Source organism: Bos mutus, chromosome 7 (genome assembly GCF_027580195.1).
Source record: "Bos mutus isolate GX-2022 chromosome 7, NWIPB_WYAK_1.1, whole genome shotgun sequence".
NCBI classification, from domain to species: domain Eukaryota; kingdom Metazoa; phylum Chordata; class Mammalia; order Artiodactyla; family Bovidae; genus Bos; species Bos mutus.
Genome location: NC_091623.1, coordinates 105,314,991 through 105,330,743, shown reverse-complemented (window position 1 = coordinate 105,330,743; position 15,753 = coordinate 105,314,991). Strand labels below are relative to the sequence as shown.

At 44.5% G+C, this 15,753-nt stretch overlaps 1 protein-coding gene across 1 annotated transcript in view; it reads right to left on the bottom strand.

Moving 5' to 3' along the window:
* GALNT10 (polypeptide N-acetylgalactosaminyltransferase 10) overlaps positions 1–15,753 on the bottom strand; it is a 229,646-nt gene that overhangs the window by 115,472 nt on the left and 98,421 nt on the right. The window contains exons 2-3 of the mRNA XM_070374662.1: positions 11,540–11,642; positions 8,188–8,326 (exon numbers count right to left, since the gene is read on the bottom strand). Coding sequence (XP_070230763.1) covers positions 8,188–8,326; positions 11,540–11,642 — 242 coding nt within the window. The remainder of the gene's footprint in view (positions 1–8,187; positions 8,327–11,539; positions 11,643–15,753) is intronic.

Sequence of the window (15,753 nt, the reverse complement as noted above, 5' to 3'; positions counted from 1 at the left end):
TCAGATACATTCAGTTTGCATTATCCTTCAATTCAAAATACTTTCTAATTTTCCTTTTGATTTCTTCTTTGACCCATCTGTTATTCCTGAATTATATAGCTTTCAAACATTTAGAAATTCTAAAGGAATATTCTATTATTGGTTTCAACATTTACTTTAACTGTGGTCAGAGAACATAATTTGTATCCCTTGAACCCGTTTAAATTTATGAAGACTTGTTTTCTGGTCATGAATATAGTCTATCTTGGTAAATGTTCTGTATGCACTTGAAAAGATTATATATTTCGCTATTGAGTGGAGTGTTCCACAAATGTCAACTGGGTCACACTGCCTTCTGGATTAGCTGGTTGACAGTGCTGTTCAAGTCTACTATATCCTTGCTGATTCTCTATTTGTTGTATCAGTTATTGAGAGAGAAGTATTGAAATTTCATAATTGTGGCTCCGTCTATTTCTCCTTGCAGTTCTATGACTTTTTGCTTCATGTATTTTGAAACTCTCTTATTAGATGCTTAAACATTTAGGATTGCTATGTCCTCTTGATGAATGATTCCTTTATTATGAAATGACCTTCTTTATCCCCGGTAATAGTCTTTGTTCTGTAGTCTATTTGACTAGTATTAATATATAGCAATTCCAGTTTTCTTTTACTAGTTTAGCTCAGAAGACCTTATCTATCTTTTCACTTTTAATTTATTTGTATCTTTATCTTTACAGTGTGCTTCTTGCAGGCGGCATGTACTTGGATCTTGCTTTCCTATCTGACAGTTTGCTTTGCCATTGAAATAGTTAATGTGATTATTTAACATGATTATTGATATGGTTAGGTAAAAGTTCATCATCTTGGTACTTACTTTCTACTTTTCCTTTCTGGTATTTGCTCTTTCTTTCCTGTTTTTCTGCCTTCTGGATTAACTGAATATTTTTCATGATTCCATTTTACCTCCTTTGCTGTCTTATTAGCTATAACTCTTTGCTTTTGCTATTTTAGTACTTGCTTTAGGGTTTATAGTATAAGCTTTGAACTTATAAATTCTATTTTCAAATGATAGTATACTACATCACAAATAGTACAGAGAATGTTATAACGATATACTATCATTTCTGTCCTCTAACCTTTATTGTGGGATACATTTTTATCTACACTTTAAATACAATAATATGTTATTTTTTCACACAGTCAGATATCTTTTTTAAGATTTAAACAGCAATAAAAAATAGCATATATATATATCTCTCTCTCTCTACATAGTTACTATTTTTAGTGATCATTCTTTGAGAATGAAGGCTCCTATTTCCATCTGATATCTTCCCCTCTCAGAGAATATCCTTCAGCATTTCTTGTAGTATAAGACTGTTGTGCTGAATTCTTTCAGCTTTTTTCTAATGTCAGAAAAGTTTTTATTTTGCCTTTATTTTTATATTTTTACTGGGTAGGGAATTTTAGGTTGTCAGAGTTTTACCTTTCAGGACTTTAAAACAGTTGCTATGCCGTGCTTTTGATTGTGCTGTTTTCAGTGAAAATTCTGTCGTTCTTATCTTTAGTTCTCTGTCTAGAACAAGGTTTATTTCTCTGGCTATTTTAAATTTCATTCTCTTTATTGCTGATTTTCAATAATTTTACTATGATGTCTTGGTGTTGTTTTATTCATGCTTCTTGAGATTAGTTTTTACTGAGCTGCTCAGATGTACAATTTCATAGTTGTCATTCACTTTGGAGAACTTCTGGCCATTATTTCCCTCTTCTTCATGGACTCCAATCACATGAATATTCAACTGTTTAATGTTATCAACATTCATCAATGCTTTTTTCATTTAAAAAAAATGTTTTTTCTACCGTTTTTATTCTGAGTAATTTCTTTTCCTCCCATTCACTAATTTTTTTGTGTGTGAAATATTTGTTCTGTCATTCATCCCATATATTGCATTTTTCATCTCAGACACTGCTAGTTTCATTTCTAGAATTTGAATCTTTGTAAAAAAATTATTCATTTATTTATTTTTGGATGTGCTGATTCTTTGTTGCTGCGTGAGCTTTTCTCTAGTTGTGGCAAGCGGGGGCTACTCTTTAATTGCAGTGCTTGGGCTTCTCGTAGTGACGGCGTCCCTTTTGTGGAGCAGGGGCTCTAGTGTGTGTGGGCTTCAGCAGTTGTGGCTCCCAGGCTCTAAAGCACAGGCTCAACAGCTGTAGCACACAGGCTTAGTTGCTCTATGGCATATGAGATCTTCTCAGATCAGGGATCGAACCCGCATCTCCTGCATCAGCAGAAAGGTTCTTAACACTGAGCCAACAGGGAAGCCCAAATTTGAGTCTTTTTACATCTTCCATGGCTGTAATGTTTTAAACATACGGAATACTGTTATAATAAGTGTTTTAGTGTCCTCTGATAATTCGAAATCAGAATTATCTGCGTCAACTTGGGGTCGATTTTGATAAGAGTATTTTCCTCATTATGGGCCATCTTTTCTCTACTTTTTCACATGTCTGATAGCCTCTGATTATATTTTACCCTGGTTGGTGCTGAATATTTTGTTATAGTTTCTCGAGCTTTGTCCTGGGAGGAAGTTACTTGGAAACAGTTTGATCCTTTTGGGGCATAATTTATGCTTCTTCAGACTGGTCCAGAGCACTGTTCAGTTGAGGGCTAATTAGTCCCCACTGACGCAATACTCTTCTAAGTAGGAGATCCAGTTCTCCATGAGTTACAGATTACAAGGTTTTCCAGTTTGAGTGGAGGCAAGAGGCACAATTTCCCACCCAGTGTGAGAGCTAGCACTCTTTGCTCCCTTCCTCCCAGGTGGCTCCTTTCCCAGTTTCCCCACACCCATCAGTACAATCTACTCAGTACTCAGGGGATCTGTAGATCTCTGCAGATCAGTCTCCATACAGCTCTCTCCTCTCCAGTCCCTTGTCTGGTGAACTCTGGACTCTCAGCTCCATCTCTTCAGCTCAGGAAGTCCTCAGGGTTCTACCTGGGGACCTCCTTGCACCATGGCCTGGAAACTCTAGGAAACAAGTTGTGAGGTCTTTGTAGGATTCTTTCATTTATTTCCCATCTCTTAGAGATTACTATCCTTCATTGCCTGAAGTCCACAGTTTTAAAAACCATTATTTCATATATTTTACTTTTTGTTTTCTTTTGGTTGTTTCAGTCATGCAGGTAAACTTGGTTCCTGTTATATCTTGGCCGCTAAATCCAAATTTCATGTCTACACGTACATTCATATTGGGGCATTATCACTACTGCTACTTCTACTACTACCGTAGCAGTAACTGTGATTGAATTAAATTTCCTGTGCCAGCAAGTTATCATTTTTTTCAGAGAGTATATTTAATAAACATATGTCAAAGGTAATAGGCTACAACTCCCTCCCTTGCTGCCTTTGTAGCTTGTTGGGGATGTAAAGGCACTCAATAGAATCCAGGCCTATTATAATAACATGAGCTTATAAATTCTTTTGAAGAAACTGAACACATACCATAAACTAACCATGTTAACTGAACAAAAAGTAAAAAGGAGCATGGAACCAGGAACCTGGTAGACTTGGGCCTTTTATTATAACAAAGATGCCATTCAGTTCATTCATTACTGAAAGCTATACTCATGACTGCAAAAGGCAGGTCAGGATTGTAGGCTGCTTTCATCCCCACCATGCACAGAAGAAGCTGATCACCCATCAGAAGGGTTCGCCCAGGGATCTTTAGACCCAGGATGCTTCCAGCAGTTGGGACTCCATTGCCATCAGCTGTGTGCCCTGGAGGGGGCAGTTGGTGAAAGATGCCAAACAGTTGCCAAAGGGCAGTTGCCAAACAGGCTACCAGGGCCACCTCCAGGGGAGAAGGAAAGTGGGCCAGCCCACCAGCCATCCTCTGTTTCCGCTCCCTTGGCAGGAGGTGCAGAGGGCAGGCCTGCTCAGAGCCAGCTGGCCACCTCCACTGTGCAAACCCAGCCACTGGGGCTGTACCGCCCAGTCTCCATTCTCCATGGCTGTATGGTCCCCCACGCAGATTCTGGAGGAAGTGAATGCGGCTGGCACAAACAAACAGCCCCTCAATTCTGTTCCTCACATGCTGTTGCCAAAATTCAGTCTGAAGGAGTAGAAGGCAAACATAAACCTCAGCTCCTGCCGGAGAAGTTGTTTAAGCTAAAAGAAACCAGAGAGACTGAGCAGCTCAACTGCTCTAATTTCCTCGCACATTTCTGCTGTCAAACTCCAGGAGAGATCCCCCGCCCACTCCACTTCCCCTGGAAAAAGAAAAAAGTTCTTCAAGAAACCTGTCAACTCATTTATGAAAAATCAGCTTCCGCAACAAGATTCTAAAAAAGGTGGGGGGTGGGGAGTGTCAGGAGCACTGGATTTAGCGGCATCTTTCACCATAACTTGGATCTGGCTGGGTGGGTGGACTGGTAATAGAGGCGCCTTAGGTGGAAATCACACCTACCCAGAACTGGGCTTCCTTCCCTTAAACCCAGACCCTGAACCCCTCTGCCAGGCTGGTGAAGCTCATGGTCACTTCTCAGAATAATGCTCACAAGGAATAAAATAAAATATATGAGCTTGTAAAGGAAACCAGTTAGGCTGAAATACAGTTATCAAAATAATAAAGAAATCTGAAATAGAGTCATAAATGTGCTTCTTCACTAACACATTAGATGACAAGATCAAGTGGAAGTTCTAAAATCTACCCTCATCCCAAAGCAGTGATGAGTATCTGTGACATTTCAAGATATCTGTAAAGCGATGGGAAAGTAGATGATTTCTTTTGGTGACATCATAGGTACTTCATTGCCTACATTCATAACTGAAGCGAGCACTAGATTTCCGTGAGAGGTTCATGAAAAGAAAAATGCAAAGTTGTTTTCACTCAAGTTTATAGACCCTCCTGAATTCTAGTCACAAACCTCTCTGTGGGTCCTGGGACTCCTTGAGTAGGAAGACCTTTCTTTTTCTTGGCTGTTGGGAGAGAGCACTGCACTGGGAGACAAAGGGGCACATCCCCACCCTGGCTTCCCCTCTAACAGCTGAGAGACTCACCCTGTAAGTCAAAGACTGTGCATTGTCTTGCCTAGCTCTCTACTTGCAATGAGGTCTTGCAAAGGTTGGTGTAGGGTGGGGGTGTCCTCTGGGGTTCCAAAGCACCCTATGCCCGCCCCATCACTGGTTCTCATCTGTGGTGTAATGACCTGCTTCTGCCATCTGCCTCCACCTCTTGTTCTAAGGCAGCAATAAGGGCTCATTTATCATTGTGTTCCTGGTGTTAAGAACAGGGCTTGGTACACAGAAGACCATGAATATCCATTTACTAGATGAACAGGTGAATGAGTGGATGAAAACTTCTCTCTCATTGTAAAAAAATATTCCTTATTTCACACCAGTAGTTCTCAACCCTATCTACATGTGAAAATCGCATCCTGAGATTTTAGAAAATCCTGAGACCCAGGCTATACCTCCAGAAATTCAGACTCCAGTGGTTGGGGTGGGGCACCAGTTTTTTTATTTTTTAAAACCACCCCAGGTACAGCCAAAGTTGAGAGTCTACAGAACCACAGAGCAGTGGTTGAGGTGAGAGTATAATGCTCCCATATGAACTTTCCTAGACTTAGAAAGATGAAATTAATGCAGAAACTGAACTCTGCAAGGGGCTAAACATAAATTGAGTTTCTGACCCTTGGAGTCAGGTCACAGTTCTGAATCCAGCAACATCCGAAATATCTGAACTATATTTTCATACTTACATGAAAAAAATCCCAGGCTTGATAGCGAAGACCATGAAACAAATTGCAACCCCTCGGGCAAGCCCTGCAAGGCCCCTCACTCCCTCCCCTCACTGTAAGAAATCCTTGCGAATTCTTACAGGTCTGGGCAAGCAGCACACCTTTTCGTGAAAATTCCTAGTTGAGTGCTTTCCTCATCTATACAGTGGAGATGATAATAATAACGCCAACCTTCAGGTAATGTTGCAGGGACTGAAAGATGTAAGGGGCCAAAAAGCACTTTTAAGTAGCCAAACATGCTACCAAGATTCTTTATTATTATACTCTACCAGTTGAGCTCGTAGAGGTAGAAAGACCTAATGACTCATACTAGGTCAGACTCTCTGCATGCAAATTCTGGCACCACCTTTTACCAGCTATGTCATCCAATACTAATTATTTAACTCTTTGGACCTCATTCCTCAAGTGTAAAATGGTGATAACAAAGGCACCTATGTCCCAGGGTTTTGGGAAGGTTTGGCTGAGTTAACGTACTTAAAGTACCATTGGTTCTAGGGTTGGTAGATGAAGACTATTAGAATGGATAACAACAGGTCCTAATGTATAGCACAGGGGACTATATTCAATATCCTGTGATAAACCACAATGGAAAAGGATATTAAAAAAAAGAATGTATATGTAAAACTTGAGCTTTGCATCAGAATCACATGGAGGGCTTGTTAAAACACTGATGGCTGAGCCCCTACGCAGAGCTTTTGATTCAGTAAACCTGGGCTGGGATCCAGAAATTTGCATGTCTAACAAGCTCTGCTGGCCTGGCAACTACACTTTGAGAACCATTGGCTTAGAACAATGCCTGGCATACAGTAAGTATCTAATAAGTGTTAGCTGTTACTATCTTTCCCTGGCCTCTAATTTTGTAGTCCCTGAGCAAAATAGTTTCTGCTCCACTGCTACCCATAACAGCCTTCATGGAAAAAAAAACATAAAAAAATTTTTTTTATCTTATAATCGGGTACAGCCGATTAACAATGTTGTGATAGTTTCAGGTGAACAGTGAGATGCCTCAGCCATACATGTATATGTATCAATTCTGCCCAAACTCCTCTCCAATCCAGGGTGCCACATAACATTAAGCAGAACTCCCTGTGCTATGGAGTAGGTCCTTATTGGTTATCCATTTTAAATAGAGCAGCATGTACAAGTCCATCCCAAACTCCTTAACTATCCCTTCTCCCTGTCCTTCCCTCCTGGCAACCATAAGTTCATCATCTAAGTCTGTGAGTCTCTTTTTGTTTTGGAAGTAATTCTGAAATCTGCTAGCAGTGGTCTCCAAGGTGTGGACCCCATGAACACCACATGGGAGCTTACTAGTAATGAAGGTCTTGGCTGCCCACCCAGATCCACTGGATCAGGAAGTATGGGCTTGAGGCTCAACATCTTGTGTTCCAACTAACAGCCCTCCATGTGATTCTAAAGCACAGCAACTTTAAGACATACTGCTCTATTAGAAAGTCACCATGACCACCACAATACTCCTTTCAAAAGTGAAAGGCAGGATGGCTTAAGATCCAGAGTAGAGTGTTTGGTTGAACTGGAGCTCAAGAACTGACTCAGCTTCTTAGTCACTGTGTGGCAGTACCCCTTTAAGCTTCGGTTTCCTCATCCATAAACATGGGCATCATCATGGGGCCTACAGTGCAGGGAACTGACATGAAAAAGTGCTTGGACACACACTACGTGTTCAAACAAAGTTAGCGGTCACTGTTATCTTTTTAATCATGATGACATGTGCGCTCTCAAAATGATTTGGGATAGCTTATAACCAAGACTTGAGGGCTTCCCTGGTGGCTCAGACAGTAAAGCGTCTGCCTGCAATGCGGGAGACCTGAGTTTAATTCCTGGGTCGGGAAGATCCCCTGGAGAAGGAAACGGCAATCCACTCCAGCACTCTTGCCTGGAAAATCCCATGGATGGAGAAACCTGATAGGCTACAGTCCATGGGGTCGCAAAGAGTCGGACACGACTGAGAGACTTCACATAACCAAGACACATACATAAAAGTGCACAGGATAGCTAAAATAAAGAGTTAAAAAAAAAAAAAAAGAAATAAAAATGTCACACACAGAAGGTGGAGCAAGGGAGGGTTGAAACTGTTGTTGCACTTGTCTTGCAAATTGAGGTCTGGACTTCCGTGTGGGCCAGAGTCCAAAGAGGAAATACAGAGATCCTGGTTTCCACTGCATGAATAGAGGAAGGAGACCAACTCTTTAGGGGAGACAATACCGTTCCCTTGGCCATGCCAGCTCTAAATTCTAGGAGAATCTGCTCACAGGAACCTGTACACAAAGGCCCTGGATAACAGAGGGAATCTCCTCCAGCAGTGCTTTATGGACCTGTTTCTTTAATCCTCAACGAGAGTCAAGGGCAAAAATCCTTAGATCCCAGAAGATGAGAGAAGTTACACTCACTTTGGGTGCCGAATGTCAGGGAGAGAGCGATTCAGGGAGATTTTATCACTGACGTAAATGTTAAATCCATTTTCTCGGTATGCCTGGTCCACTCGCTCAGCATAGGTCAACGGGAAGGGCTTCCCTTGTTCTCCGTCTCCTAGGAGCAAACAGCAAAATCCGGGTTGCCAATTAAATGCAGTGGGAAAGGGAAGAGGAAAAACGTGCTTAAATCACCAAGAAAAGACTTTACACTTGCTACAGAGTGTTTCTCTGGATTCTGCAGGGCTAAAGAGGGAAAGGGAATGAGACTCAGCCATGGCTGTGTCATGCACTGCAGCTCCGTTCTCCTGTAACTTCCACAACAGGCTGTCAGGGTGGACACGTGAGCCCTCTTTCTACAGAGAGAAAAGCCGGGACTTGGGACTTCCCTGGTGGGTCAGTGGTAAGGAGTCCACCCGCCAATGCAAGGGTCATAGGTTTGATCCCTGGTCCAGGAGGATCCCACATGCCATGGGGTGACTGGACCTGCATGCCACAATTGCTGAAGCCAGCGTGCTCTAGAGCCAGGGCTCCATAGCCGGAGAAGCCACCGCAACGAGAAGCCCACACACTGCAACTGGAAGGCAGTCCCCACTCGCCACAGCTGGAGAGGGTCCAGTATGGCAACAAAGACCCAGTGCAGCCAAAAATAATAAGTAAATAAAATTATGCAATAAAAAAGGAAAACCAGGACTCAGAAAGGTTATAAAAGTAGGTCTCTGGGCTCCATGCTTTCCCACCCTCTACCAGGAGCCCCAAACATCCCTGACCCTGAAGTCCGCCCACCTGGATGGGAGGCCAGGTCACCTGCCTAGGAGCTGACCAACCTTGGGCCAGTCACACTAGCTCTATGAACTGTAGCTTGTTCTTGTCTGGTACCCATACCATCCTGAGAAAGTCAAATGAGAGGCTGTACACCCAAGAGCTTTCGGTAAAGATAAACCCTATTAACCATGTGAAGAAATTCTGTGATTCCTCTCCAGGCGACTCGAACTTTACATGTAAATCAAAATTGCCACAAATGATCAAAGATGCTTTGATTTTTTTTAAGCCAGCAAACTAATGACAATCTGCCTTGCCTAGGCCTGAACTGCCTGAAAAGTGTGGCTCTTAGTCTGGGATCTGGGTGGATCCAGTGCCAGCTTTCCTTTCTCTGTACAAGCCATCTGGGGAAAGAGTCCCTGATGCTCCAGGAAATTACTTTCCGGGTTTCCGGGGTGCAGATGGTATGTGCTGATGTCCCCTAACCCCTGCAATAATAGACCAAGCACCTGCCATTGGCGACAGTGTGGAAGAAATGGTAACAGAATCAGCTAACTGAAAATCACCTCATCTTTTGGAGCCCGTGGCCTGAGCAACACCCCATTTACTTTGCAAAGTAAATGATGTCAACATCAGCATGATGAGAAGGTGCAAGTAGAGAGGTGGAGCCTGGGGCGGTGCCTGCTCTGATCCAGCCTGACGATGGAGAGACTCTGCTGCCTGTAACTTGCATGGCTCTGTGATAAGACACTGCTGGCCAGTGCCCAGCATGATCCCACAAGGGACACAGATGCTGCAGGCAGACAAAGAAGGGCAGAAGCATCTGTTTGGGCGGGGAGGGAAGCTCTGGTGGAGGGGGCAGTGCAGGGGAATGATTCCAAGTTCAGGCCCTGGAGCTGCATTGAGTGGAGTTTGAAGCCCAGCCCTGCTGCTCCTGCCTGTCATCTTGGGAGAGCCTTCAGCTTTTCTGTGTCTTGGGTTTTTCCCTTAGTGTTCATTGGGATGAAAAGGTTCAGTGTGATGATTAAGGGGGGAATGCAGGGGAAGACAGAGAAGGCAGTGGCACCCCACTCCAGTACTCTTGTCTGGAAAATCCCATGGATGGAGGAGCCTGGAAGGCTGCAGTCCATGGGGTCTCTGAGTGTCAGACACAACTGAGTGACTTCACTTTCACTTTTCACTTTCATGCATTGGAGAAGGAAATGGCAACCCACTCCAGGGTTCTTGCCTGCAGAATCCCAGGGACAGGGGAGCCTGGTGGGCTGCCATCTATGGGGTCGCACAGAGTCGGACACAACTGAAGTGACTTAGCAGCAGCAGCAGCAGCAGAGCAAGATGCCCGGCACACAGTGAGTGTTCAACCTGGGCTGGTTACTATTATTCTTAATAATGTCACCACTGCTTACTCTTTTCTGGCTAGTTAGCCCAACGTTCTAATAATTCTGGTATAAGTGCCTGGGAAATTAGCTCTTTTCAAATGTTTCCTTTCTTAATCTAAGCAGCATTCCAACCCTTCATTCTAAATCATTGGCAGATGTGTCTTTGGATTTCCCTGACCACCAGTTACTATGTCAGCTGTATTCAGAGCTTCTTGTAATCTGGTTTTGTCACAGTGTAACATTTTAAAAAAGAAAATCAATAGTGCTGGGTACCTCTGATACAAAAATGAAAATACAAATCCCTTATATTTCTTTCCAGTATTGTAAAGCTATACTTTATTTGTCACCTTCACAAAAGTACTCTTTGGTTATCAAAGCAGGAAGCATAAGCCCTGAGGACAGAGGGGAAACCGAGGCTCCAGGAGTCTGGAATTTATCTGAGGGTCAGATGGGTGGTAGGTAGCATCAGAGCTGCTCTCCTGGCTCCTAGGCAGGCCCTTTGGAGATGACTCTCCACATGATTTCTATATACCTCACCCATTCCAAGTCTGCAGCGGAACAGGAGCTGTTCCAAAGGCTAATCAGGTGAAGAAAGCTTCAGCAGAAGCCCACTAGTTTCACTCAGCCCTGTGGCTGTGATGTTGGGGAGGGATCAACTCAGCCCTCCAGACCTGGGTTCAAGTCTCAAGCTTGCCTCTTTCTCATTGTATGTCTGCAGGTAAATTACCCCACCTCTGTGAGCTCCAGGTTCCTTCTCATCGAATGAGCTACAAAGGTTGGTTAGGGGTTTCATCAAGAAAACGTGCAAAGTGTGGATCGTAGGCCTTTTCGCTGTTGGTGTTCAGTAAATGTGGGTTCTTATTCTTACTGCTCCTCATTTTAGTGGTAACATATCTTCCAGGAGGGAGACATTTTCTATCACCATAGGGTTTCAGGGCAAAGGGCTGAAAGCAGTGGATCTGATGATGTGAATGGAGAAAGGGGTCAGCTAACAGGTGAAGGAGGGGAGAGGGCTGGCCCTGGGAACCAGGGGAAGGGATAATGGCAAACGGACAAGGAGTCAACAGGAGGTCTAGATGCTCCCATAAAAACACACACACACACACACACACACACACACACACACACACACGCACACATGTGCAAGCACTCTCCAGGGGACCCACCCGTGGACGCCCTGCCCTTCGTACCTACACGCTGAGCATCCCTCTTGATGGCTTCTTTGTCGTGCCAGTCCTTCAGTTTCTGCCTATCTCCAAAGAAAAAGCTCTTCTTTGGTTGATTGTGTGAGCCCTTAAAAAAAGACAAAAACTATGAAAAAGAGGAAAAGGGAAAATAAGTTTAATAACAAAGAGACCCAGCAAGTACATGGCCTAAGGGATGAATGTCTGCCATCAGTGGTTCATTTATTAATTCCCTCAGAACTTGCTTACTCCTGCCCACCTGTGCCAGCCAGGTGTGCAAAGTTCAGAAAGATGACACACAGTGCCCACCCTCCGGGAACTGACAAACCCATGGGAGAGAAGGCAGATGGACAGACACTCCTTTTACAGAAGAGAGAAGGTGGTAGGTATGACACTGTCTAGCAGAAATATAATGTAAGCTACCAAGATGAGCCACATATGTAACGCTACTTTTTTAAACCAGGTGAAGTGAGTTTTGACAATGTATTTCATTTAGCTTCATATACTCCATCAAAAGCAGGAGTTTCCAAAACTGTGGCAAAACTGTCTTCCATGAAATTGGTCCCTGGTGCCAAAAAGGTTGGGGACCACTGATCTAAAGTAAGATCATTTCAACAGGCAGTGGAAGCAAATGTTGAGGTTAAGTCTATGTTCCTTTTTGTGTGTGCACTGAGTCTTCAAAATCCAGTGTGTATGTCACACTTGTGGGCATCTCAGTTCAGCCTCCTTCCAAGTGCTTAAGAGCCACAGCTGCCTAGTGGCTCTGCACTGGATGAGGCAGAGGAAATGGACCTGGGATGAGAGGTTCCGAGAAAGAGCTAGAGGACTTCACTTCCACCCGGGAGAAGTGGGGAAGGGTTCACGGACACTGGGGCCTTTGGGCTGGACTTCAGACAAGTTGAAATGAGAGGCTGGCAGAGCGCACACTCTGGGCGGGTGGAGCATGGTAGAGTGGGCTGGGCTCAAGGAGCACGGAGCACAGGAGGAGGAACTGGGTCACAGTCATCTCTGCAGTCCCAAAGAAGGCCTGGTCCCAGAGACGGGAAGCAGCTGGCAGATGTACGTAGAAGGTCTGAACAAGTGCTCGGATGACTGAAAGAAAACAGGAATGCACAGGAGAGCGGCCCCCAGAGGCTGGAGCTGAAGACATTTATTATGTGTTCCAGGAGGGGAGTCTGTCCTGGTGGGCCGGTTAAGGAAGCAGTTTCCCAGAGGTTGCATTCCAGCCTCTGGGGTCATCAAAAGGTGCCAGATGCTTTCCCATGCCAAGAGTCAGGCCCCAGGGCTCAGTAAGAGTCTTTCTAAGGTGACACTGCTCCACACTGCTGTTTCTATCTTCTGTGTTCACCTAGATGAGAACAGCTTTCCCCATCACCTTGCCCTTAAAAAAACCCACAGACCTGCTCATGCCACTGTGGTGTGCAGGATCCACTAGTCCTATTTCCTGTATAATTACCTATGAAGGCCCTGAACGCATGGTGTGCTGGAACATTAGCACTAACAAGAAGCCACTGGAATAAAATCATCCTCATGCCTGTTTATTAAGTCCCTGGCTGATCCTCGCATTAGCACATTTTCCATAAGGGCTCAATATCCCTACAACAGCTCTAATGATAATAATCCTCGGCACTCCCTCTCCTGCAGACCTGACTTGCAGGAAGAAAATTCTGAAAGTGGACATGCCACATGTCATGGTCAGAGAGGGAAAGAAAACTGCAAAAACAAAGGTCATGTGCCTGCAAATGGTTCTCAGGGTCTTAGAAATCACAGGAGCTGAGTGGGAAGTTCCTTCAGGGGGTTTAAACTGTATTGAGCCACATTCTGCAGGAGACACCTCGGTGCTGCCTTGAGAAGGTGGAGACTGACAGTAAGAACTTGACCCCTGCACTTCAGTCAGACCAGCAATGCATCTGTCTGTTTTCTATACTGGGGTTCTATGTGAGATTTCATTTCTAAAGGTCCTCTGCTAAAAACAAACTGACCATTAAATCTCCACACAAGCAAACACATCAACTCAAAAACTGATCTGGGGCCACTGCCCTATTTCACAAACAGGGAAACTAAGTCTTGGAATGGAACGGGGATATGCCCAAGTTAAGCACTCTACCTCTAGACGTCAGGATTGGTCAGTCAAGGGTTGGTTAGCAATCTTTCCTCCAGCCCTCCCTCCCAATTCCTTTTCCCTCTTCTGCTACCCAAAGACTGAGAACTTCACTGACTATGTTAGGTCACTGGTGGAACTAAAGAGGTTCTGCAAACCCAGGCTGTCTTAATAGGAGGAACCAATCTAAAGTGGTTCTTACAATGTGAACCAGCAGCACTCACAGCAGCTGGGAACTCGTCAGAAATGAGCCCCATCCAGGAAGCAGCAGCAGAAACTGGGTGTGGGGCCCAGAGACTTGGGTTTTAACAAGTCCTCAAAGAGATTCTGATGCACACTCCCATTTGAGAACTACTGGTCTAGAATTCAGGACGTCATAAACCTGCTTGGTCTGCGCTGGTCAAACCATACCTGGGCTATTGTATCCTAGTTGAGCAGATATTCATCAGTGAAGGTCACAAAAAATCTTAGATGTGGTCACTGGCAAACACAATCTGGTGGTTTTTGAGGATTTTTTTTAACTGCCAGTGTTGGGGCGGGGTGGGGAAATAGGGCTTCCCAGGGGGCTCAGTGGTAAAGAATTCGCCTGCCAAAGTAGGAGACGTGAGTTTCATCTCTGGGTCGGGAAGATTCCCTGGAGGAAATGGAAACCCACTTCAGTATTCTTGCCTAGAAAATTCCATGGACACAGGAGCCTGGTGGGTGGGCTACAGTTCATGGGATCACAAAGACTCTGTGATGTGACCTGGCTCTCATCCCTCATTTGTGTTATTTTCCTGGCTGCAGTAAGTTTGCAATGGGCTGCCACATACAGATATGCATGAGGAAGATGAGAAACTGTGTCCTATGAGAATTTGGGGATGAGAAGCCATGGGAAACACGGGAGAGTTTATCTTGTTCTATGAGGCCCTGAGGCTAGTGTGAGAGCCAAGGGCAGAAGTTATTGAATGCCTGATGGGTTAGCTGAAAACACAGAAGGAATTCCAAAAGGTGGGCTGGTCTTAAGATGAAATAGGCCCACTTGGAAGAAGATGTTAGGGGAGGCCAGGAACAGGATGCTTGTTCATCAGGATGTGAAGGAGGGGAGTCGAACACAGAGTTAGGGCTCAGTTCAGTTCAATCGCTTGGTGATGTCCGACTCTTTGTGACCCCAAAGACTGCAGCACGCCAGGCTTCCTTGTCCATCACCAACTCCTGGAGCTTCAAACTCATGTCCATAGAGTTCAGTGATGCCATCTAACCATCTCATCCTCTGATGTCCCCTTCTCCTGCCTTCAATCTTTCTCAGTATCAGGGTCTTTTCCAATGAATTAGTTATTTGCATCAGGTGGCCAAAGTATTGGAGTTAGGGCTAGCGCTTCTCAAATTTTCCTGTGCAGTATAATCACATGAGTATCTTGTTAAATATGGATTCTGATACACGAGGTCTGGGCTGGGCCTGAGACTCTGCATTTCTAACAAGCTCCTAGGTGATGCTGCTGATCCCCGAAAAACATTTTGAGTAGCAAGGGTGAGGTGACCTTTGCAAAGACATTTCAAGAGTTTAAGATTCTGGAAAGGACACTGTCTCATCTATATGTTTGTGGATGTCTTCTCATGTTCCTGGGAATGGGGCACGGAGCTGAATCTCACAGCTGTGACTGCACAGAGATCAACTCCTCTGAATCTCATCAGAATGAACAGTGAACTGTGGAACTGACAGGGTACAGAATTAAGGTTCCAAAATTCTGGGAGTTTCATGCTTAACAGCCTCTACCACCTCACTGCCTTTGCCTTAATGATGCATGCCCCTCTGGAATGATCTCCAGAGATGGCCTTTTTTAGGTGGTCTCAGTTCTTAGATGATAAGTGACAGTCACTCAGTCATGTCCAACTCTTTGCAAGCCCATGGATTGTAGCCTGCCAGGCTCTTCTGTCCATGGAATTCTCCAGGCAAGAATACTGGAGTGGGTTGCCATTCACTTCTCCAGGGAATCTTCCAGACTCAGGGATTGAACCTGGGACTCCTGCATTATAGGTAGATTTTTCGCTGGCTGAGTCACCAGGGAAGCATTAGTTTTTACTTCTTCCCTAAACTAAGAGGACTTTGGAGCTTGCCGACAGAGGCACTTCGGCAAGT